Source organism: Spermophilus citellus, assembly GCF_964194105.1.
Source record: "Spermophilus citellus genome assembly, chromosome: 4".
Taxonomy (NCBI): domain Eukaryota; kingdom Metazoa; phylum Chordata; class Mammalia; order Rodentia; family Sciuridae; genus Spermophilus; species Spermophilus citellus.
Window position 1 is genome coordinate 71,856,438 of NC_138185.1, and position 25,955 is coordinate 71,882,392.

Here is a 25,955-nt window from a genome sequence, read left to right on the forward strand (position 1 = left end):
CCCAAAATGTGCCTGTGTTTCTATTTATTTAATAGAAATGCCTTTCAGTGGGGTTTTTAATCATGTTAGGACCAGTGGAACATTTGGAAGAGTAAATGAATGATACCAAGAATACAAACAATCCAATTGGTCTACAAGCAGTGCCAACCTATCCCCCAAATATTCTCAACTCTGTCTCATTTTATATTCTAAACATTTATTGTGAGAAATAACTGGGCAAAATTCATAAAGTTGTTTGTGCAAAGATGTTCATCATCACACTGTAGCAGGAAACACAGTGGGATGCAGACCACTCTGATAGGGGAGCGGTAACAGGAGATCCTCTTTCTGGTCGTATGACGCTAATTACATTGATCCTTCTGCTAAAAACAAGTGCCTGTGTTGGATGGGATAAAACTCTATTAATGAAATAACACATGAGTAAGGAAAATGGAGAGGCCCCAAAATAAATATATAAAAGGCTGTACCACATCTTTCCCGAGGGGGAACAAAAATGCAAAGCTCAAAAGCAGACTAATGCTCTGAGATGATTGATGACCGGGCTGAATTTGAATTCTGCCTCCCACAGACTCAACAGAAGCAAAAGAGAAGTCTCAGCTCCTTCCTAAGATGGGAAGTTGAACAGGATGTTTTTGCACAAAGAGGAAGCCCCATAGGACTATATCCTCATTTTAAGTGTGAACTGGAAATAAATGCATGCCACCCCTCAGGAAATGAATGAAAATTATCAGTCTGGCAATGGCCCTGAATAGAAAGGGGAACCCCTCCCCCCGAGAATTAATAATTACCAGCTGGCTCTCACAAGAGTGGGCAACCCTAATTCATACCACATGGAAGTCTTAAAAAACATCTAGACAAGAATTCAGCTGAAATGGCTCCAGGCTGGTGGTGCCCCTACTACCTGGCAGAGGCATACTGAATCTCCTGTAGAAAAGCCAGCTTTGACTTGGGTCATGAAGATTCCCACAGAGGCAGTGACAGGACGTGTGAGTTATCAGAGAAAAAGCAACCACATTGAAACAGGCACCATAGGAGCCAGAACCACAAGGAATCACACATACCAAAATCAGATCTGCAGAGATTGCAACTGCAGAGCAGATGCAAAATACAAAATTCAAATAATATTTGAAAGAGTGACTGCAAAATTGTAGGAGAAGCTACAAAGTTTTCCCGGCAGACCTGGAAAAAGAACCAAGACATTTTAAAATAGAATTATTAATATTCAGAAGTAAATAAATTGAAGAAAGTATTAGATAAGACTGAAGACACAAGAATTAGAATGGAGATCTGGGAAAAAAAAAACAGATGGCAACACAAATAGATGAGAAATAGGAAAGAGAGGTTAAGAAACATGTTAGAGACACAAAGCCTAACATCTAATCAGAATTCCAGAAAGGGGATAGAAATAATGAGGAAGAGACATATATCATGTACAATTTCTGAAAATTTTCCAGTCCTGGAACTATAAATCAATCCTAAAATTCACCAAGCTCAACAAATCCTAAGTAAGATAAATATGAAGTAAAGCTTACTTAGAAAGTTCCTAGTAAAACTTCAAAACACCAAGACATACCTGCAGCCAGAGAGAAATGAAAGGTGGCCTTTAAATGGGAACAAATAACTTAGTCACTTTGCAACAGAAAGCCAAACAGTATGTTAAATTAATAACTAATTATTTGAAATAATTAAAAATAACGTATATGTATGTGTGATTGAGAATGAAAGAATAAAAAGTAGAAGATATGGGGGCTGGGGCTGGGGCTCAGTGGTAGCGCCCTTGCCTGGCATGTGTGAGGTATTGGGTTCGATTCTCAGCACCACATACAAATAAATAAAATAAATCATATCAACAACTAAAACAATATTTTTAAAAATAAAAAGATATGAGTGAATCTGACAGATGCTATTCAAAATGGTGGTGTGTTTTATAGACAAAGTAGATTAAACAAAAAATGCATAAAGATTATGTGACTGTATAATAACTGCTTTAAATCATGAAGGAGATACAACAATCCTAAACCTGCTACACTTTGTAATGTAGCTTCATGAAGCAATGACATAGCTAAAAAGAAACTGGAGCATGAGATATTTTAAAATTCGCTCCTATAAGAAATTGACAGATCCAATGGACAACAGTCAGTAAGTATAAGAGCAGAATATAATGTCTTTTCAAACATAAATAAAATACTTATAAAGCTGAGCATGGTGGCACATGCCTGTAATCCCAGTGGCTCGGGAGGCTGAGGCAGGAGGATCATGGGTTCAAAGCCAGCTTCAGCAATTTAGCTAGGTGCTAAGCAACTCAGTGAGACCCTGTCTCTAATAAAATACAAAAAGGGCTAGGATGTGGATCAGTGGTCAAGGGCCCCTGAGTTCAATCCCCAATACCCAAAAAAAGAAAAAAAATTAAAATTAAAAATCACATATATGTATATGTGATTGAGAATGAAAGAATAAAAAATAGAAGATATGGAGGCTGTGGCTGGGTCATCAAACAATTCTGAACAATTACAAACAACTGTAGTGACACACACCACATTTTATGACAAAACATAATTTACTCTAAAGCACTGAAAAAGTTTACTGGAGAGATAGATAACAGACGATGTTGCTAGGGACTAGGGATGGTGGGTGGAGGTTGGCTGTGCCTGTGCAGGGAGAGCAGGAGGAGACCTCCTGGGGATGGTGCACTTCTGTGTCTTGGTCCAGGTGGAGCATGCGCCTGATCAACAGCACAGAACCATTGTAGTAATATCAAGTTTATGGTTTTGATGTTGCCCTGTAGATATGCCCACGGGGTAAAACTAAGCAAAGTGTATATGTGTCCTGTCTGTATTATCTTTGGAACTTCTTATGGATCTATAGTTATCTCAAAATAAAAAGGTAATTTTAAAGATAACTCATATATACCTGAAAATGTAGAAATAAAATATGCTTCCAAATAACTCCTGGGTAGAAGAAGAAATCATGTTAGAAATTTAAAAGCATTTAGTACTGAATGATAATGAACATCTATATACTAAATCTGTGAAATGCAGCTAAGATAATGCAGTACTTATAGGAAAAGTTAAACTCTTAAATTAATATATTAACAAAGAAGAGAAGTGGGTTAGAGATATAGCTCAGTGGTAGAACACTTGCCTAGCATGCTCAAGATCCAGGGTCCAATCCCCAGCACCAAAAGAAGAATGAGGAGGAGGTGAAAGAGAAGAGGAGTTGAAAATAACTAATGAGATAATCATCAAAGAAAACAGAGAAAATCATAAAAGAACAAAACAAAATTTATGAAATAAAAATGAACATATAATGGGGAATTGACAAAATTAAAACTTGGAGTTGGTTGCAGTGGCACACATCTGCAATCCCAGTGGCTCGGGAGACTGAAGCAAGAGGATTGCAAGTTCAAGGCCAATCTCAGCAACTTTGTAAGACCCTGTCTCAAAACAATAAAAAATATAAAATAAAATGGTCTGGAGATGTGGCTTAATGATGAAGTGCCTCTGAGTTCAATTCCCAGTACCAAAAATGTGTGTGTGTGTGTGTGTGTGTGTGTGTGTGTGTGTGTTTATACATAAATAACTTGCTCTGTAGAGAAGTTTTTAAATGCTGATGTTTAAGATTATTCAGGATAAAAAGAAAACAGAAATAATATAAGGTATAAAAAGTAAACACAATTACAGATGCAGTTAAGATTTTAAAACTGATAAGGAGACATTTTAAACCACTTTATAGAATATATTTAAGCAATTAGATAAAATAAGAAAACTCGGAGGAAAATAGACGTTATCAATATCAATTAAAAAAAAAGACTGGAAACTTTTCTATGCCTATACAAATTAAAGAAAATGAGTGGTTTTGTCTTTCCACAAGGAAAACATTAGTGCCAGACAGTTGTAAACAGAGAGTTCTACAAATCATTCAAAGCATAAATAATTTCCTGCCAAGTATGGTGGTGCATGCCTGTAATTCCAGCAACTCAGGAGGATGAGACAGGAGGATTGTGAGTTCAAGGCCAGTCTCAGCAACTTAATATGATTCTGTCTTGAAATAAAAAATAAAAAGCACTGAATACACGGCTTTGTGGTAGAGTACCCGGGGTTCAAACTGTAGAACAAACAAACAATTGACCCCTAAAAAGATAAACCATTCCAAAGTGTAAGCACACATCTCACATTTTTTAAGACCAGAAATATTTAGAGACCTGATGAGGAGAAGACCTCAATGCCAGTGAAAGAGATGAGCAAAGAAATTCTGCTACCAGCATGAGGTTGGCCCAATCTTGAAACCAGTGTAGGAAACACAATTACAGAACAATCACACACGAAAAAATAAAAATCATCAAACAGTAGTCAACTGCATCCAGGGATCAAAAGAATGTTTTATCATTAGAAAAATAAACAATCAAATAATCTACCACTTTAACAAACTAAAGAAAAAAAATACTTGAAAAGATTAGATAGTGTTTGGATTCACTGTATATGCTATTCTGGAAATGGTAGGACTATAAGGACAGAGAGGAGATCCATGGTTGCCAGGAACTCAGGGTGGAGTAAAGACTCTACTACAGAAGGGGCGTATAGAACTCTTCTGTGTCCTGTTGTGGTGGTGACTTCATGAAACACACATCTGTGGAAACCTTCCACAGTGACTGCACCAATTTACAGTCCTGGTTGTGGTGATGACTTCATATAAACATACATTAAGACTCATAGAACTCTACACCAAAAAAACTAAGTTTTTTTTTTCAGTATGTTAACTTAAACTTTAAAACAAACAACAACACAACAAAAAGGAGAAACAAAGCAAAAAAATCATTATTCATAGATAATATCATCATCTATGTGGAAAAAACAAAATATACAAATAAAATATTTTACTCTTAAGAATGAGAAGTAGAATATAAGATCAATGTACAAAAATACATTGCCATTCCACTCTAGGAAAATGAAGCAGGCCTGATTTTTCCTAATTCTCCCACTAAGTACAATGAAAAATTCTGGAAATTTCATATAAAACAAGTGCAAGAAGATATTGTTCTTTTAGAGAAAAGAATATAGACCAAATAGAAATTTTGGCCCAAGAAATGACAAGAAGGTGAGTTCCTGAGAATTCTTTTTGTTTCATACATCTCAGAATTGCAGCTGGCAACCTGAAATTTCCAGCAGGTACAGATGTGGGGGGAAAAACGCCACAACACAAGTCTGATCTTTCAATTCAAAAAACTTAACACCAGGGGCTGGGGTTGTGGCTCAGTGGTAGAGTACTTGCCTGGTATGTGTGAGGCACTGGGTTTGATCCTAAGCACCACATAAAAATGAATAAAATAAAGGTATTGTGTCCATCTACAACTACAAAATAAAAATAAAACTTAACACCCCAAAAAACACAAACCCAATCAACAAATGGGAAAAGGAACTGAACGGACACTTCCCAGAAGAGGAAATACAAGTGATTAACAAATACATGAAAAAATGTTCGGCATCTCTAGTGATTAGAGAAATGCAAAACTACATTGAGATTTCACCTCATCACCATCAGAATGGCAATCATCAAGAATACAAGCAACAATGAATTTCAGCAAGAATGTGCGGGGGGGGGGGGTACACTCCTACATTGCTGGTTGGACTGTAAATTGGTGCAATCGCTGTGGAAAGCAATATGGAGAATCTTCAGAAAACTTGGAATGGAATCACCATTTGACCTAGTCATCCCACTCCTAGGTTTATACCAAAGGACTTAAAATCAACATACTACAGTGACACAGACATCAATGTTTATAGCAGCTCAATTCACAATAGCTAAACTATAAAGCCAACCTAGGTGCCCTTCAACACATGAATGAATAAAGAAAATATGATATATATACACAATGGAATATTACTCAGCCTTAAAGAAGAATGAAATCATGGCATTTGCCAGTATGTAAATGGATGGAACTGAAAAATATTATGCTAAGTGAAATAAGCCAATCCCAAAGAACCAAAGGCTGATTGTTTTCTCTGATATGCAGATACTAATTCACAATAAGGGCAGTGGTGAATAGAGGTATTTTGGACTGGACTAGACAGAGGTGAGTGGAGGGAGTGGAGGGGGCATAGGGGTAGGAAGGATAGTAGAATGAATCAGACACTGTCACCCTATGTGGCTACATGACCTGTGTAACTCTACGTCATGTACAACCAGACAACTGAGAAGCTAGACTCCATTTATGTATGATGTGTCAAAATGCATTCTGCTGTCATGTGTAACTAATTAGAAAAAAAAATTTAAAAGAAAAAGAAAAAGGAAGTCTGATCTTTCTAGTCAAAGGACCAGGAATGGGGATGGTCCACAGGGTAGGAAACTTCAGATGAAAACTACTTTTCATCAAAGAAATTTGGCACACCCATCCCCATCCCTGGTGGCAATGGCTAAGTGGGATATCTGAAATTCTACCCTTGCCGGGCTGTAAAGGAAGGCTCTGAACTCACTGCCGGGAAGGCAACAGAGAGAGCTAAGTGAAACGCTGGGAACTTCCACCTGCCGTCTGGGAAGGGGACCTCTTCACCCACAGTCTATCACTCACTCCTCTTCCAGCAGTGATGAGAAGCCCCTCACCCTGAATGTCATGGAGGCCAAGTGGGGAACCTGGACTTCTACCTTTACCTGTAGTAACAAGGTGGTGACTCCTCTGCCTTCCCCTGCAAGAACAGTCAAAGAAAGAGAGTTAAAACAGAAAGTTTAAATGAGATCCAGGAGCTCATAACATAAAGTAAAAACGTCCAGGATTCAATTGAAAATTATTCATCATATCAAAAACCAGAAGGATTTCAAACTCTATAGTGACACGGCCACATCAATGTTTATAACAGCTCAATTTACAATAGTTAAGCTATGGAATCAACCTAGGTGCCCTTCAACAGATGAACGGATAAAGAAAGTGTGATGTATATACACAATGGAATATTACTCAACCATAAAGAAGAGTGAAATTCAGGCATTTCCCTGTAAATGGATGGAACTGGAGAATATCATGCTACATGAAAAATCAATCCCAAAAAAACCAAAGGCCAAATGTTTTCTCTGATATATGGATGCTAACACCAAAAAATGGGGATGATGGAAGAAATTAACTGGATTAGACAAAAGGGAATAAAGGTAAGGGAGGAAAGATAGGAATAAAAAATACAATAGAATGAATTAGACATAAATTTCCCATGTCCATATATGAATATACAACCAGTGTAACTCTACATCATATATAGCCACAAGAATGGGAAGTTGTACTCTATGTATGTATAATATGTCAAAATACATTATAGTGTCATACATAAATAAAATGGAACAAGTAAAAAAGAAAAGAAAAAAAGATTTCAAACTAGGTAGGAAAAACAATAATCAACAGAATGCCAAACTGAGGTAACAGAATATTAGAGTTAACTGTCAAAGATTTTAAAGTAGTAATTATAAAACGTTTCAATAAATAATCATGAACATGCTTAAAACAAATGCAAAACAGGAAGTTTCAGCAAAGATATAGAAGAAATAAAACATCAAATACAAATCTTAGAACTAAAAACCAAAAAAAAAAAAAACTTTAGGGTATGGGCTCAGGAGACAGAGGAAAGAATCAATAAATTAGAAGATGGAACAACAAAAATTACCCATTCTGTGCAAGAGAAAAATATACTGGAATAAAAATGAATAAAGCCTCAGGAATCTGTGGGACTATAATAAAAGATCTAACATTCATGTCAGCAGTGTTGAGGAAGGAGAAAGAGAATGAGGTTAAAAAAAACAATTGAAAAAATAATAGCTGAACACATTCCCAACTTATCAAAAGACATCAAAGATTGAAGACACTGAGAGAAACTGAAACAGGATAAACCCAAAGACACCAACACAGAGACACATCATAATTAAATATTAAATGTTTATATGACAGATCAAACAAATAATACTACCAATATTTGATGGTCAAAGCAAAAATTGTAATCCTGTGATGTGCTTCCAAATGCGTGTAGAAGAAATATCTAAGACAATTATAAGCAAGAGAGGGTAAAGGGAGATAAATCTTTATGCTTCACCTGAACTGTTAAAATGATTGCTAATAGACTATAATAAGTTATGTATACATAATGGCCTTCATGCAACTAAAAATTGAGACACACTTGAAAAAATTATAAATAAATCACATTGGAATTCTAAAAAATATTCAAGTAACTCACTAGAATGCAGAAGAAAACAGAAAAAAAGAACAAGAGAAATCAAATATTAAAATTATATATCTAGTTCTTAATATATAATAATTACAATAAATAATAATGGTCAAAATACACCAATTAAAAGAGATTGACAGAGTATATTTTAAAACATGATCCATCTATATTCTGTCTATAAGAAATTCATGGAAAATATAATGATATAGGTAGATGGTAAAAGGATAAAAAACATATTTAATAATAAATATTAATCACAAAGGAGCAGAAGTTGTAACTATATCAGCATCAGATGAATTAGACTTCAAAACAAAGAAAATTAACTGAGCTGCAGGGTCATAAAGAAACAATCCTAAACCATGCAGGTAACAAACAGCAGAGTTATAAGATAGGTGAAGGAAAAACTGAGAGAATGGAAAAGAGAAGTAAATAAATCCAGAGTTACAGCTGGAGGCTTCAGAATCCCTGCCTCAATAATTGATAGAATAAATAGAAAATCAGCATGGATATAGAGGAAAGCAGCACTATCAACCAACAGAATCTAATCAACATTTATAGAACCACTAGTGAGCATGAATTCTTATCAAGTGCCCACAAAACACATTTTGAGATAGACTATATCCTGGGCCAGAAAACAAGCCTTAACAAATTTAAAACCATTTAGAGTGGGTCCTTCTACCATAATGAAATTAACCTGGAAATCAATAACAGAACATACCAGGAAAATCTTCAAACACTTGGAAATGAAACAACAAAAAAGAGGGGCAAAAAAGAAGCCTTCAGGGAAATAAGTGCATTGAACTGAATAAAGATAAAAAAAAATAATATATACTTAAATTTAGGAGACATAACTAATGCAGTAGTGAGAGGATAATTTATAATGCAGACATTAGAGAAATCAATAATACAAGTTCACAGCTCAAAAACCTAGAAAAAGAATACAATAAAGCCAACGCAAAAGGAAATAATAAAATTAGAGCAGAGATCAATAAAATTAAAAACATAAAAAAATTAATGAAACAAACTTTTGTCTAGCAAAACTGATGAAATAAAAAAGACACAAATTACCACTGTCTGTAATGAAACAGAGGATAGCACTACAAATGATAAAGATGTCAAAAGGACAATAAGGGACTATGACAAACAGCTCTACACACATAAATATGACTATTAGATGAAATTGACCAATTTGTCCTCAAAAAGCACAAACTACCACAATTCAATTTTAATAGTCCTGTAACTATTAGGGACATTGAATTTGTAACTTTAAAACTCCCAAGAAATCTCTCTAGGGCCAGAGAGATTGCATATACTGGAGAATTCTGCCAATTTAAAGAAGAATTGATATCAATTGTACACAATATTTTCCAGAAAACAGGAAAGAAGACATTCTAATTTATTTTATGAAATCTGTACTACTCTGACACCAAAACCATACAAAGGCAGTACAAAGAACAACAAAACAAACAAACAAACAAACAAACAAAAAAATACCCACCAATATCCTTCATGAATAATAGATACAAAAATCCTATAAAAATATTATGGAGTAGATCTCAGCAATATATAAAAAGAATCAGATATGACAACCAAGTGGGATTCCAGGTATTCACATATGATTAAATATTCAAAACTCAATTGATGTTATCTACCCTAGTAACACAGTAAAGAAAAATCACATGATGAATCAATGAAGAAAGACATCTTACAAAATTAAACACTCAACATGATTAAAAATTCCCAGTACACTAGAGCCAGAGGAAAACATCCTCAACTTCATTTTTAAAATCTCCAAAAACTGTAAGAACATAATTAATTAGGAAAAATTAATGCTTTCCTGCTAAGATTGGGAATAAAGCAAGAATGCCCCAATCTCAACACTCTTATGCCACATGGTACTGGAAATTCTACCCATTGCAATAAAGACACAAAACTGTTCTTGTTTATAGAAGTGGTTGTTGACATAGAAATTTCCAGTTCCTAGAACTAAAAAGTTTCAACAATTCACAATATACAACATAAATATGTAAAAATCAAACATCTTTCCATCTACCAGCAGTGAATACACAGACAGCCTTCTTAAAATGCATATAATTTATACTCATCAAAGAAAAGGAGAAATGTTGGGGTTGGGGATTTAGTTCAGTGGAAAAGCACTTGTCAATATGCTCAAGGCCCTAGGGTTGATCCTTAGCACGGGGCAAGGTGGGGGGAGGAATTAAAAAAAAGAGAGAGAACTATTTATGCATCAATGTAGCAAAAATATACAAGATTAATATGCTACAAACTGTGAAAATGCTACTGAAATAAATCAAAAATTTGTTTGTCTAAATATAGACACATATACATGTCATGTTCATAGATTGAAAAAAATTAGCATAGTAAATATCAATTCTCCCCAATGTAATGTATTTCCTACTAAAATCTCTTTAAGAATCTTTGTAAATATAGATGGTTATACTAAAATTTACATGGAAATACAAAAGGCCTACTATAGCTAAAATGACTTTTTAAAAGTGGGTGGAATCACCCTCCCCAATTTCAAGACTCATTACTCAGCTAGAATAATCCACACTGTGGTATTGAAAGATGGATAGATAACACAGAATAGAGAACCCAGAACTAAGCCCACACGAATATGCCCAGCAACAGTGCAAGAGCATTTCAGGGAAGGAAAGATAGCCTTTCAATATATGCTGCTAAATAATTGGACATTCACAGGGGAGAAAAGGAAGCTTGGCCTAAACCTCACCTCACACAAAAAAAATGAACTTAAATGGACTTATATATACAATTTAAAACTACAACACTTTTAGAAAAAAATAAGAAAAGAGGTAGAGGTGAGGGTCAAAGGGAAGTGAAAGGGCAACCTGAGGGATCCTGATGATGGAAATATTTTCTCTCTTGACTGCATTGACTTGAACAAATTAACTGAAGTATTATGCTACAGTATTGTTACTTTATTATAACTTTATGAGAATTAATGTAAAAATAAAGGCACTGAGTGAGATTGATCAAACTATGTTATGCTGCATCTGTGAATATGGCATAATGAATTCCACTATTATGTGTAATTATAACACAGATTTAAAAAGATTTATTTAATAAAAAGAGAAATTCTGGAAAAGTTAAAATTAAAAGTTAAGAACAATTTTAAAATTGTATATCAGCATATAGCAGTGAGAAAATAAAATATTAAAAAGTCAACATGTTAAATCAGACAATAAAGAATGTCTAGGAACATACCTAAGCAAAAGGTATGTAAGTTCTTTCTGGGAAAAATTGTAAATCTTACTAGAAGACATTCTGTTATGAATAATGGAGATTTTTATGTACTATGTTTGTGAAAATGGAAGACTGTCAATTCTCCTCCCAATTTATCTATAAATTTTATGTTGTACTAAACAAAATTTCAAGTGTTTTTTAGAGCATCACATGCCTATCCTTAATTTTTATAAAAATTCAAATGGCCTCAAATAAAAAAAAGCATACCTAAATAAGCACAGAAGTGACAAATCTTCATACAAGAGAATAATAGTTATTTTTTAAATATAGCAATTAAGACAGTAGCATTTTAGCATAAGGACCAAAAATTGACCCATAGAATACAACAATCTGTAATCTCAATGCAGTCAAGAACATGTCTAAGAGAAATTTTTAATTCTGACAGAATTGACACTTTGGCTACATGGGAAAGGATTAAAAGTTCAATAGAGAGCACTGGGACAACTGGTCTACCATGAGGAAAAAATGACCACACACAACTATTCCTCAAAATCTTCAATTCCAGGTGTATTTAAAACATAATACAAGTGGCAAAATTATCAGGTATCCAGAATACAACAAAATAGATAGTATAATGGAATATGTTTATAACTTTAGAAAAGGATAACATTTAAAAATAAGATGCAAAAAGTACAAACTATAAAGGAAATTATCAATAGTTTTACATTAAAATTAAGTACTTCTATTCATCAACTAGAATGAAATGACAAGTTAAAAGGTGGGAGAAGAAAGAAAAAGGTTAGCACTCCAAAAAGATAAGTACAAAAACATTTGAATGGGCAGAACATATAGGAGGAAATTAAAACATCCCATAAACATATGAAAATCTGTGCAACCTTATCAACAATCAGGGAAATGCAAGTTAAAAACAAAATAAGAAACCAGGTAATAGCCCCCAGACTAGAAAATGTTTTAAATATGATGGTATCAAGAACTGAGGAGGATGTAGAGAAAGGAAGAATTTTATACCTGCTGATGGAAGGATAGATTGGCACTTCAGAAAATAGTTTGGCAATTTCTAACATAATAGAAGATACCCATACCCTATGACTCACCAATTCCCCACCTAGATTTACAGCCCTTAAAACTTGTACTGAGGCATGCACAGAAATTTGAGTGGCAGTATAGTCTCTAATTTAAACGAGAAAAAAGGGAGATGTTCCAAATGTCCATCAAGAGCAGAATGGATAAATAAACTGTGTGGAGAATTCCATGGAACAGTGAAAATCAATGAAGCACAATAAAATGAAATAACATGAAAGGATTTCTGGAATATACTGTTGAGTAACAGAAGCAAATCCAGCAAAGAGGAATTGTTGTGCAATTGTGTTTATGTCACATTCAAAACTTCAAGGAACTGAACTTTCCAGGTCAAAGACAAAATAGCATGGGCTTACTCCCCCTCCGCCCTGACAAAATACCCTGGAAATTATTAGACAATGATAAAAGTATTCTAAAAGTCAGAAAGAAGTGGATAGGGACCTCAGGATGTAAGGAACAATGTGGTGAGTTCCCTGGGTTGTCTTTCTGTTTAGTCTATCTCCCAGAGTAGGAGAGTCCGCAACCCAGAACTGTCAACAGGCAAAGACAAGAAAAGCAAGCAAGCAAATAAATTAGAAACACCTGTTCCCTCTGGCCTGGCTAAAACACCAGGAAAGAGGACCGTTCAGCAGAGACCTAGTGGAGAGCCATGGCCTCAGCTCCATGGTCATTGCACCAACTTGTGGTCTAGTATGTTGTATTGGCACCAACAAATCCAAGAATAATGCAGCCCCCACTTTATCACTGGGACATATGCAGGTGTCCCAGCCCATCTGAAGAGAGAGTATCCACTAAGTGCTTCTTTTCTTACCCTCCACCTAAAAGGGTGGCATAAAAGCCCCAGCCCTCCAGCTTCTCCCAACCTCCACCCAGAGCAACACATGGTCACCTGGTGAAGGGAGCCCAGAAAAGCCCTTTGCATCTCTAGACAGAACTGCACATGTTGAGCAAGTGCTCCATAGTGTCAGAAAAAAAAATGAAATGAACCAGAATAGCATTGCAAGGGCTCTGAAAACTACAATGCCATTTCAACAAAGGACTACAGGAGTAGCTGAAAACTGCACACTACACCTACACACAGTGGCTGCCTGCTCAAACAGAAGATTAGAATCAGATCAAGAGTCTCCTAACATAATAATCAAAATATCCAAGAGGCAATTGAAAACCACTTACAATACCAAGAACTAGGAATCCATAATTCAAATGAGAAAAGATAATCAACTGGTTCTAATGTTGAGAAGAGTTGGATATTGGAATTATCTGACAAGGATCTTAAAGAAGGCATCATAAAATGCTTCATTAATCATTCACAAATTCTCTAGAAGCAAATGAAAAATTAGAAAATACCAACAAATAGAAGTTTTTAAAAATAAACAATTGGAAGTGATAGAACCAAATACAACAAGCCCAAATAAGTCAATATCCAGATACCTCATAACCAAAGAAATAAAGAAAAAAAATTCTTCAAAACTTTAACCAGAGAGAAATGATGTATTACCTACAATGAAACGCCTGTTCAAATGATAGTACATTTCACATCATGGAAGGCAGAAAAAAAAAAAGCATATTTTTCAAGTGCAGAAAAATTTGTGTCAATTATAAATTCTACATCTGCTAAAACTACCTTTAGGCAAAATAAAAATATTCTCAGATGAATTAAAATTAATGGAATGTGTTGCCAGATGATCTACCCTTAAAAGGTGGCTAAAGAAAGCCATCTAAATAGAAAGAAAAAGATAAACAGCTAGAACCTTTAGAAAGGGAAACAGGACCAGTAGAAGGGGTGAAAATAGAAGTAAACATAATATATCATCTTCCCCAGTGAGTTTCTTTAATTAATTTTTATGGTTAAAGGAAAAGTTATCTTATTATCTTAACTATTGCTTAATAGATACAAATAAATAAATACTTAAGACAATGCTGTCTAACAAATGAGGAGGGCAAAGGGACCTAAGTTTAAGCTGGGTTTCTACACATTACTCAAAATGATAGAATGTCAGTACCAATAGTTGACATGGTAAGATGTGTGTGTGTGTGTGTGTGTGTGTGTGTGTGTGTGGGTGGGTGGTAATACATGCAGCAGGCACTAGGAAAACTGTAGACATGGTATAATAAAAGCATTACAAATAACTGAAGTGAACTCTTTAAAATAAAATTTCAAGTAATCTACAGAATGTCAAGGGAAAATAAATGGAGGGTTAAAAACCAGAAAAAAAAAATAAAATGAAAAACACAAGCCCTAACATACCATTTATCACTTTAAATGTAACTGGTCAAAATACATCAATGCAGAGATGTGGTCATTTTAAATGATCTAACCAGGCTCTTCATAAGAAACTCATGTGAAACTTAATAACACAGACAGGATGAAAGTAAAAGGATAAAAACATACCCTGAAAACATGAAATCAGAAATAAAGAGACCTGGGCTGGGATTGTGGCTCAGCGGTAGAGTGCTCGCCTAGCACAGGCGGGACCTGGGTTCAGTCCTCAGCACCACATAAAAATAAAGGCATTATGTTGTGTCCATCTACACCTAAAAAATAAATATTGAAATAAAGAGAAATAAACAAATATCATCAGGGTATACAAACAGATACAGTAAACTATACAGGAAAGCAAAGGAACAATACGCTCAAAATGAAGAACAGTGGGTACCTCTGAGAGGAATGAGAATGGATGGCATCATGTAAGGACACACAAGGACCTCAAAGTTAGTTACCACTGACGTTTCAAGGTTTGTTTCTTAAACATCATGACTAGTATAAAAGTAAATGAGACACTTATATTTTAGAGTATGTATACATTTTATAACCTTATTTTTATATGCTCTATATTTAAGAAAATAGTTTTGAAGATTTTAAAACAATATTGTGATGCATCCATGTGATAGAGTCTCATGGAGACTTAAGCATTTTTTGAGACAGAGTCAATTCTTCCTGCCTACAGATGGCACCCAGGATATTCTTTGGTGGGAAGATGTAAAGTTTTTTTTTAATATTTAATTTTTAGTTACAGGTGGACATAATATCTTTATTTTACTTTTATGTGGTGTTGAGGATTGAACCCAGTGCCTCATGCATGGGAGGTGAGCATTCTACCTCTGAGCTCCACACATAGTTTTTTGTTTGCTGTTTCAAGTAGGAATCATAGGAAACCAGAGGCACAGGATAAGGGAGGAGGTCAGATAAAACTTTATGACATCTGTTCTATTGAAAAGGATGACTAAGATTTGGGATGATTCAGAGAGTGAGAAAAGTATTTCAGCCAGAGGCAGCAGCAAGAGCTGCTCTGGTCTTGCTGTCTTCGAGACCGTCTAAGGGGTTATGTGCAAAGATAGTGTTTTTTCGTCAGCTTTTCATCACTATGACCAATACCTGAGGAAAGATTTATTTTGGATCATGGTTTCAGTCCAGGGTCAGCTTGTTCCAAAACAGAACCAGCATGGTGAAAGAAAGCTATCGGCTCATGGCAACTGGAGGAAGGGACCAGAGATAAAGCATAGTCCCCAAGGACAGGAACCAAGGACCCTCTCCTTCAACTAGGCCCCACCTCTCACCACCTCCACCATCTCTCAGTAGTCCATTCAGTTATCAATGGATTAGTTTATCAGAGCCCTCGTGATATAATCATTTCCCAAAAGCCTCACCTCTGAATATTGCTGCACTGTGGACCAAGGATTCAACACATGGGTCTTTAGGGGACATTCACATCCAAACCATAACTGACAGGGAGAAACCTAGCTAGGATGTAATGTATATATGAAGGGCAAGATTGAGAAATAGAGTTGGAAATGTAGATGGTTTACTAACTCTTCCCAATTTCCTTTATTCTTCTTCTTTCCATCAAACTCCTCTTCACTAACCAAATGGTATCGTGCCAGAACCAATGAGATTCAAATACCAACCAATCAAATTAGCTTCTAGGAAAATAGCTCCAAATGTCTTCTGGCATTGGAAAAAGTGACCAGAAATAACATGGAATTCGGGAGTCATAAAGAAGTGAACATTAATCATACCTGGGTGCAGCCCCTCCCTGCTTCCTGTACATGGACCACCTTTGCCTCCTTCCCCACCCTCCAGCACATTCAGGGATGTGGCCAGCTCCGTGGGAGTCCTGAATGCCCAAGCTTCCCTCTCAGTGGCTGCTCTCAGCATCCACAAGCTGTTCTTCTGTGGCAGAAAAAGGCAAGCAGCCAAAGGATTGGGTTTCCCACTTGCCAAGGAAGCCTAGGCCTCAAAGCCACAGGCTGAGCTGCTCACAAGCAGCAAAATGAAGGGACTCGTCTGTTCTGGTGGGGCCTTGACCACCCTCTGTCCACCCACAGCATAAGCCAGAGGTTCAGACGGCTGATCTGACTTCATCGCATCCTGAGTCACACTGCATGAGTGGTGACTTGGCCTAACCAATATTTTGAATTTTTAAAGAAAAGCAGCATTTTCCACGCTAGGGAGGCCATTCCCATGTGGATCAAAGCATTTTATATCCTTTCAGATGGGCATCTCCAGAGGAGAGGACCTCCCACACGTCTGGTCTCATCTGTTGCTGTCCTTCTTCCAGATCAATACCCAGTGACTCCAGATCCCAGTTGATGGAAATGCATAAAGCCATATCCAATATAAACCTATGTGTTGGCTCAAAAAGAACTGATGCAAATCCAGACCATGTATAGACTTTCTGACCTTAAGAGTGGCCTAATTATACCCATTTATGCAACCATCCTTTCCACAAATATGTATATTAATATTGGCAATTACTATTTGTCAGTTCCCAGTCTCATTGAGTTCTGCATCCCACAGTATTTAAGAGTTCTAGCTCCAGAGTAGGTAAACATAGAACTGCAGGCTGTTTGGTGACCTGCTAACAGTCAGCTCGAGAGAAAATGAAAAACAATATAGATGGGAGGCATCAGATTCCATCAGGAGAACTCATGTTTCAACTTCTGGTTCTATACCATCAAGAGCAAATCACAACACTGGTGTGCGTAACTCTAGGCTGCAAGGGTGACGAGGTGGCTGTTTGCTAAGGGAAAGCAGTCACTAGAGAATTGCAGGCTTCCACATGTTCACATGTAAGGCCCCTCATGGTGATGAACAGTGCTGAGAGTGGTTAAGAGAAAGAAGGGCATGGTCAACAGCTAAAAGCCATGGTCAACAGCTAAGAACCAGGAAAGGGATCTTCTTGTGCCACCATCTTCCAGGGCATATCTCTGATGAGTCCAAGAATCTAACTGGACTTGGCCATACAAGTCCTTATGAAGGTATGCTTGTCAAGCATGGAGGATAGGACACATATTTTAAGCATCCTTTTACCTTGATTTATAACTTTTAAATATTCAGACATTTGGCATGTAGAGCTCATTGCACTCTCAGCCCAGGTCCTGCCCAGGTTGGAAGCAAGTTTGCTTTTGGCAAAAGGAAACAATCTCAGTAAGAAAGACAGAAATGCAAGAAGAAATGAAGAATGATGGAAAGGTTAAACATATGAATTAATATAGATGAATACTGACTGCATTGAATAACAAAGATATATTTTGGAGTTTTAAACATAGGTTGAATTAAAATTAATGACAGAAAAGTGGAAAAAATATGGGCTATTATTGTAAATAGAGTTGTGTGTTCTAACTTCTTAGCACTGTCTGAGAACTGACACAAAATACTAATTTACATGAGACTAATCTGTTCAGTGTATTTTTATATTTTAATAAAAATCATCATAGAAAAATTAGAATGAATAAGGAAATCAAAAGGGAAATGGAATAAAATTATTAATTCAAAAGGTGGCAGAAAGAGAGAGAAAATAGAATATAAAACACTTTGGACAATTAGAAAACAGGTAATAGAGTAGCCATTTGATCAAAACATATCTGAAATTGCATAAAATATAAATAGCGTCAAAAGCCACAAAATAAGACAAAGATTACAAGATGGAAGAAAAACAACTTCAATATGTGCTGCTTACATAAAAGGAACCTTAAATACATAAACACAGATTGAAAGCAAAAAGACGAAAAAGGATATACCAGGCAAATATTAGCCAAAAATTAGTAGGAGAAACTATGCCAATATCAGATAATTTTTCAGCAAAAAAATAATCCCTAGGCAAAAGAGAGACCTTTCAAAACTGTAGGAGTATTAATCCACCAGGAAAATATTTAAAAAGTTATAAAAGTCTATACATATAAAAATAAAGTTTCAAAATAAATAAAGCAAAAATTAACAGAACTGAAAGAATTAAATAAAATCTACAATCATAATGGGAAATTTTAATTTACTTCTTTCAGTAAGTAATAGAGATGGGATTGAGAAAGATAAAAAAAATCTGGAAAAAATGGCTATCAAACTTGACCTAAAGACAAATATGGACTACTGCATCCAACAACACCTATACACATATATATTTTGCCTCACAAATTCTCAATGATTGGGATCATTTATAATATATTCTCTTCTTTTTTTATAAATTACTCATACAGAATAATTAATCTCAGAATTAATCAAGACACATAGAAGAATATATGCTAGAAAATTTTCAACTTCCTGAAATTTAAACAATGCATTTCTAAATAAACCATGAATCATACAATAAATCACAATAGATAAAAATTTATTTATATCTGTCTATATAAAATATGACACATCAAAATTTGTGGATCAAACTACAAAACATAGGCTATTTATACCCCTAAGTGCATTCATTAGAAAGTAGGAAAATCTATTATCCAACTTTCCATCTCAAAAAGTTAGGTTAAAAACAGAAAATTAGACTTAGAGAATATAGAAGAAAGAAGATAATGAAAAGAGTAAAGATTGATTAGGTAGAGGACACAGGACAGGGAAAATTCAATAAACTCACAAAAAAATATTTGAGAAGACAAAATTTCTCTATCTAATGACAGATTAAGAAAGAAATAGAAGCAAGACATCAAGTACCAACGTTGGGAATGAAAATTTGGCCTCAAGACAGTTCCTATCCATATCTAAAAGGTAATACACACACACACACACACACACACACTACATACAAATGTGTATGAGTTAAGCTGGGAAAATCCAATAAGATCAGAGAACTGTATCACCATCATTATGCTGGCTTAGATATTATATCAGAGTTTTGTGAAATATTACCTATTACCTATGGAGGACATTGGGAAAGGGTACAGAGGATTGTAACTTCAGGTAAGTATGCAATAATCTCATCAAAACTTCAATAAAATATAATAAGAATTTATAAACTTTATTCTAATAAGTATGAAAATTCAGAAAACTTCCAGGAACAAAAATGCATCCTATAAAAACTGATAACAGAAGAATGAAAATCTGAATAACCTTGTATTTATTAAATACATTTAACCAATTTTCTTTTTTTCTTTCTTTATTTTTTTTTTTAGGTACCAGGGATTGAACTCAGACCACTGAACCCATCTCCAGCCCTATTTTGTATTTTATATAGAGACTGGGTCTCACTGAGTTGCTTAGCACCTCACTTTTGCTGAGGCTGGCTTTGAACTTGTGATCCTTCTGCCTCAGCCTCCTGAGCCGCTGGGATTACAGGAGTGCACCACCACGCCTGGCTTAATGAAAATTTAAAACGCTTCTACAAAATAATCTCTAGGTCCAGATGGCTCATAGGAGAATTATTCCAACCATTTTTAAAAGTAAAACACCAATATTAGCTAAGATATCCCAGAGAATGGAAAGATGAATATACTCATATTATGAGAAATCACACAGGGCATTACCAGAAAAGAAAATTTTAGGTTAATCTTTCTCACAAATACAAAAGGCAGCAATCAAAATAATAGCATATCAAATCTAGAGTTATATTGGATGAATAAGTTGAGTTTTTTCCAGGAATGCAAAAATGTTTTAACATTCAAAACAGTCATCTGACATAATTTACAAATTAACAAGAATAAAGTAGAAAAATCTGTATGATCATATCAATAAATGCAGAAAATAATTTCATAAAATTTAACAACAATTCATAGTGAGCAGAGGGGAAGAAAACCTGTCTGCCAACTGTGAATAAAGGGAAATTTCTTTAATCCAATAACAAAATAAAATAGTAAGTTTTTTAAATAATACCTAGTGACATAGTAAAAACTGAAATTTTGCCCTTGAGATCAATGAGAAAACAAAGAGTCCTGCTCTCTCCACTTCTACTCAACATTGTGCTATAGGCTATAGACAACGAAACAAAAGGAGGAAAAGCATAAAATTTGGCAAGGGAGAAATAGAACTATAATTATTCAAAAATGTCAGATAAGGAATTTAAAAAAATTTTTTTAGTTGTTGATAGACCTTATTTTATTCATTTATTTATGTGCGGTGCTGAGAATCAAACCCAGTACCTTACACAGGTGAGGCAAGTGCTGTACCACTGAGCCATAGCCCCAGCCCAGATAAGGATTTGGCTTGCTGAAAACAAACCAAAAGAATCTATAGCAAATTTTTGAAGGAAAAAACAAAACAAAACAAATCACGTACATGGATTTAAATTGATCCATCGAGTCGGTGCAATTCCAATAAAGTTCCCAACAGAATAACCAAGTTCAGTTTGAAGAACTGAAGATTCACATGGCCAGATATCAAAAAACCTTACTATAAAGCTCCAATAATTAAAACTATGTGCTCTTAGTGTAAGGATAGAACAAAGAAAAGATGAATAGATAAGAATGGAGAAACTGGAGACTAACCCATGTACCAGGGGTCCTTGATTTTTGAGACAAGGCTGCCGTACAATGGTGGCAGACAGCTTTCCCAACACTGGGCCTGGGCAGCGGGCTACCCACACAGGATAAAAGCCCCTACCCCTCAACATGTGCACAATTTGATTTCATGTGAATTAAAGATCCAAATGTGGAAGATCAAACAGCAATTCTTCAAGAAGCACAAGAAAATGTCTTTCTGAAAACTCCTTTCAAAAGGATCCTTTGAGATCTGGGGCAGGCTTGATTTGTGTGCAGGGCATAGATGAGCCCCCCTCTCACTCCTGCAGCCCCATTGTCTCCCCTCCTCTGACCTTAACCCTCTCTATCTGCACCTCCGTCCTGCCTGGTATCCCACTGCCCTGGCTCTCTCCTACCTCTCTAGGGAAGCACTCCCTCTGTCCTTCCTCCATGCACACTGAGCTTCCTGGAGATGTGAACAGGAAATTTTCAGCTGGACCTCAGTTATTGGCTTGTTTCTGAGATTGCCTAGCTTTCACAGAAAGTTAACTGGACTCTCATTTTCCTTTGAGGAAATTCCATAATGAGGGGCGTACTGTTCAGTGCCTTAGTGAAATTAATGGTAAATGCTATGGTCTGAATGTGTCCCCCAAAAGTTGATGAACTAGAACCTTAATTCCCAATGCAGTGGAGTTAAGAGGTGGGACCTAGCCAGAGGGTTTTGGGCCACTGGGCTGAGACCGCCATGAGTGGATTAATGTTATCGCTAGAAGCATGTTGGTTATTTGCCACAAGAGGAGGTCATCCTAAGGTGAGTTTGCTCTTTTGCAGACACTTGCTTCTTCACTTTATGCCTTGTTATGATGCAGCACGAAAGCCCTTGCCTAATGTAGATGCCACGTCCTTGGAATTCCCAGGTTCCAGAACAGTGAACAAAACTTCTTTCTTTATAAATCACCCAGTCTGTAGCATTTTATTCTAGTACCAGAAAGCAAACTAGTTGGAGGCCTAGAAATCTCATTTTAGGATGTGATTTCCCTACCACTCAGCCTCTGCATAAGATCTTTCATTAAGAAAACTGAATGAGCGAAGCTCTAGGTTGAAGGAGGAGACGGAGACAGGATTAATCATGCTTACACACAAGTTCCCTGAGGGTGCAGCATCAAATTGTTTATTTATCCCTAGAGGGCAGCTCAAAACAGGTGCTTTACAATGTTTGAAGAGACTGGGGGGAAAAAAGGAATAAAAGATAAAGGGGAAGAAAAAGAGAAAAGAGAACAGGGAGGCAGAGTATGGGGAGCTTCAGTTCAACCTGGCTGAGTTTCTCTCTTTGGCCTCGACATTCTGCTTAAAGGGCCTTTGAAAATACTCTTTCCACTTGGAAAAAAAAAAAGACAGTGGGTTTGGTGTAGCCAGTGAGTCTGCTATTCCCTCCTTTCAAAGGACTAGGCTTAATCTATTGAATTTGTGTGTGTTAGTTAATTAGAAAACCTGATATTTAACATTCTGCCATGTGAATCCATGGGGGAAGGGGAGGGTCTAGAAGCTCCCCAGGGACAAGCCCATCAGTATCTTAATACATAACACAGGCTCAAATGCTTGCTCTGAATTCCTCTCGTCTGTGCCAGCCTTGGCATGCCCCCCCCCCCCCAGGCAGTAATCTGCTCGGCCCTGGCTGTGCCAAACACAAGCCATCCAAAAAGGACTTTTCCCCCAAGTTGGCTGTTTATACAACTTCCTCTTCTTTAATTTTCATCTTAGGCGTTTCTAGAGGAGAAGCTGATGTCACGGGGTCTCATTCCAGATGTTGTTTTGAAGTCACTGTAACCATGGCATTGCTGGAAGCTGGGGAGGGCATCTGGGCCAACTGAGTCACCCTGAGCGCTGGGCTGCTCTGGTGAGGGGACGCAGGGAGGGAGGCCGCTGGGGCAGGGACACTAGAAAGGAGTGGGTGGCTGTGAGTTACTTTGTGACACCCTCAGAAAGGATATGGGGACCAGCTGTCACCTCTCACCTTTCTGACCTGCCACCTGTGATTATGACACCTGCTCAGATGACTGGACTCTCACTTGCTTAGAATTCATTAGTAGATCCTTAAGAATCGTCTGCGCTCCTTTAAAATGAGCAGGAGGTCTCAGGCTCCAAGATGGACCATACCCCTCCCTCCCGACCCTGTTCCTCTGTACCTCAACCTCTACTCTACCCTGCAGGGCCCCTCCACCACCCCAGTCAACTCTTTCTGGCCTCTGAGCCCAGCTCATGTTCCTTTGCACAGATTTTCTCCTATACATAAATACCTCTAGCTTTATATTCATTAGACCCATATGAGTTATAGACTATCAGCAACTTCAATGTGATTAAGGCACACAGGTAAAGTGAATTGTAATTGAGACACAGAGAGGCCAAGTGAATTGTCCAGGATCACACAGACAGTAAGTGGCAAGTTAGATTCTAACCCAGGCAACCAGAGTCATGAGCCCACATCCCTGATCCCAGTGCCATACTGTGTCCAAGAAATAATACTACTATAAGATTGCTGTGACCACCATCTTCCCAAGGTTTTGGAGAATAAAGACAATGACCCCAGAGCAGTGAATTGCTTTGTAAACAAAAATATGCAGCACGTGAGAATTACAAAAAGCCGAAAAAGGTGAGGTCCCCAGTCCCCTCCCCTTGGCCTCTCCTACCGCTTGTTGATGACTTTCCCCAGGTGTGCAACCTCCTGCTGCTGAGCAAGGGCAAGAACTGAGCCCCAGACACACTTGCCTGGGCCGGGTGGTCCAGACACAGCACTCAGCCTTCCTCTCTACCTCTTTGCTTCTGCAATTTCCTCTCCCACCCACCCTTGCTTAGTAAAATCCATGTCTTTCAAGGAACAACTCTTCATTTCTTTGTCATTTTTCCAGCCCCCATTGTTTTTTTCCCCCACTTTAGGACAGGGCACCTCTTTTCTCCCACCCCGAGTTGCTCGGACCTCAGTTCGCAGCCAAGGTTGATCCCTCTCATTCTTTCATGCTCTGTGTTCTTCCAACAACAAATCCTGTTGCATAGAAAATGAATCCCTACCTGGACCATTCTCGGTGCCTCTGCTACTGGCAAGCTAGGCCATCCCTGGCCTGCGTCCTTGCTGTCTGCACCCCAACAGGTCCTCCTGCACACCGCTCTCAGTCAGACATGTCACTCCCCTGGTGTCCATCCTTCTTAGGATAAAAGTCCAAACCCTTGCCATCTGCTCAGGCCCCTGTTCCACCTCAACTCCATTTCCTGCCTTCTCCCCTTTCTCCCTATCTTCCGTGTTCTGCTCCTTGGTGCTTCTTGAGTACAGGCCTTCTTCCTGCCTGCACTGGCTGGCCCCTCTTGGTGCCCCTCCTCCCACAGTCACTGGACTCTCTCCTCCACTTCAGAAACTTAACCGAAAGTCATGTGGTTAGGAAAGGCTTTGCCACCACCTTTTTCAAAAGGACAGCAATACCTCTCATTCTCTAACCCCTTATCTTCCTTACTACGTCTTCATAACCTTCATTGTTTAATAATATACACCTATATTTAAGCAACTGACAACTGTGTCCCCTGCATCAGGGTAGGGACCGAGTCTGTCTCACTCACTCCCTACAACAGTGCCTGGCCCAGACAGGTGCTCCTTAAATATTTACTGAAAGAAGGAAAGACAGATGCCTCCTCAGAGCTGTGGTCCCTTCTTCCTTTGAGACTTTAACAGGCCCCCTCTGTCTCCTGAAGTGTAAATTTTACTCAAAGCAAGTTCTTGGAGGTCAGAGTCTGAATCCCCACAGTGCCGGGGGCACTTAGTAGGTGCTCAGTAAATGCCTATGCAATTAATCAGAAGCAAGCGAATAATCTATTCTAGGTGCCTTCATGGATCTTGAAATGATTTTTCGAGTTCGGTTTACCTGAGCTCTCCTCTGGATTCTTTCATAACATCATTAGTAAATATGACATTTGGTTGGTGGACTGTATATTTTTCTCATCATTTATTACAAACTGGAAGGTTCTCCTTCTACCCTATCAGGTGAGTTCAGGACATGTCAACAGAAGTCATGAGTGATGGCACAGCCTGGACTGGGGGCTCTTTGTGTCTGGAGATCATCAGGGCTGTTCCTGCTGCATACTATGGAACGTAACCTGAGGTCATTTGTCATATAAGTGTTAAGCAGTCACTTCCCTCATGAGGGAGGTTAACTGAGCTGTATAAAAGTGCTAGACCCTTCCCAGGCACTGGAATGACTTCTCTTTGTGGCTCAAGGTTGGTGACTCCCTAGGGTTTCTTGGCAGTAGTCTGCCGGGAAGCCCCCTGGGGCAGGCCTGTCACTGAGCGAGCAGCACTGACTCCAAGGTCCAGCCACTTGGACCCTTGAAAAATCCCTCCATCAACAGAAGGCACTAAGGCACAGTACTCCAGAGGGGATAACAGGACAAAATCCAATCAGCCCAGATCCCATGGTACCCTGCAATTCCTACCTCATTATGATGGCAAAACACTGAAATGTGCTCTAACAGAAAACATTATGAATTTTGGCCAAGTCCCCAAACACTACTTAAGCACCCCTCCCCAATTTATAGCTTCATTTGTCACCGTCAGCGCTCCACCGAGGTTGAAATTGGCAGAGCACACTGGAAAATGTTCACAGTCAGCATTTGGGGAGCTGACTTCCTCACCTGAGCTCCTTCCTCTGTTTGCCCACGGCCTCCTCCTGTGTCCAAGTCCTCAGCCTCTCCTCTGCATGCCTACATGACGGTGTGATC

General features: G+C 37.5%; 1 protein-coding gene across 5 annotated transcripts in view; it reads right to left on the minus strand.

Moving 5' to 3' along the window:
• Positions 1 to 25,955, minus strand: part of IL16 (interleukin 16) — a 131,649-nt gene that overhangs the window by 78,076 nt on the left and 27,618 nt on the right. The window contains exon 1 of one of the 5 annotated variants that reach the window (XM_081292661.1): positions 24,261 to 24,284. The exons of the other annotated variants lie outside the window; for them this stretch is intronic. Coding sequence (XP_081148787.1) covers positions 24,261 to 24,269 — 9 coding nt within the window. The 5' untranslated portion in view covers positions 24,270 to 24,284. Of the gene's footprint in view, positions 1 to 24,260; positions 24,285 to 25,955 lie in introns of those variants that run through there. 5 annotated transcript variants of the gene reach the window in all.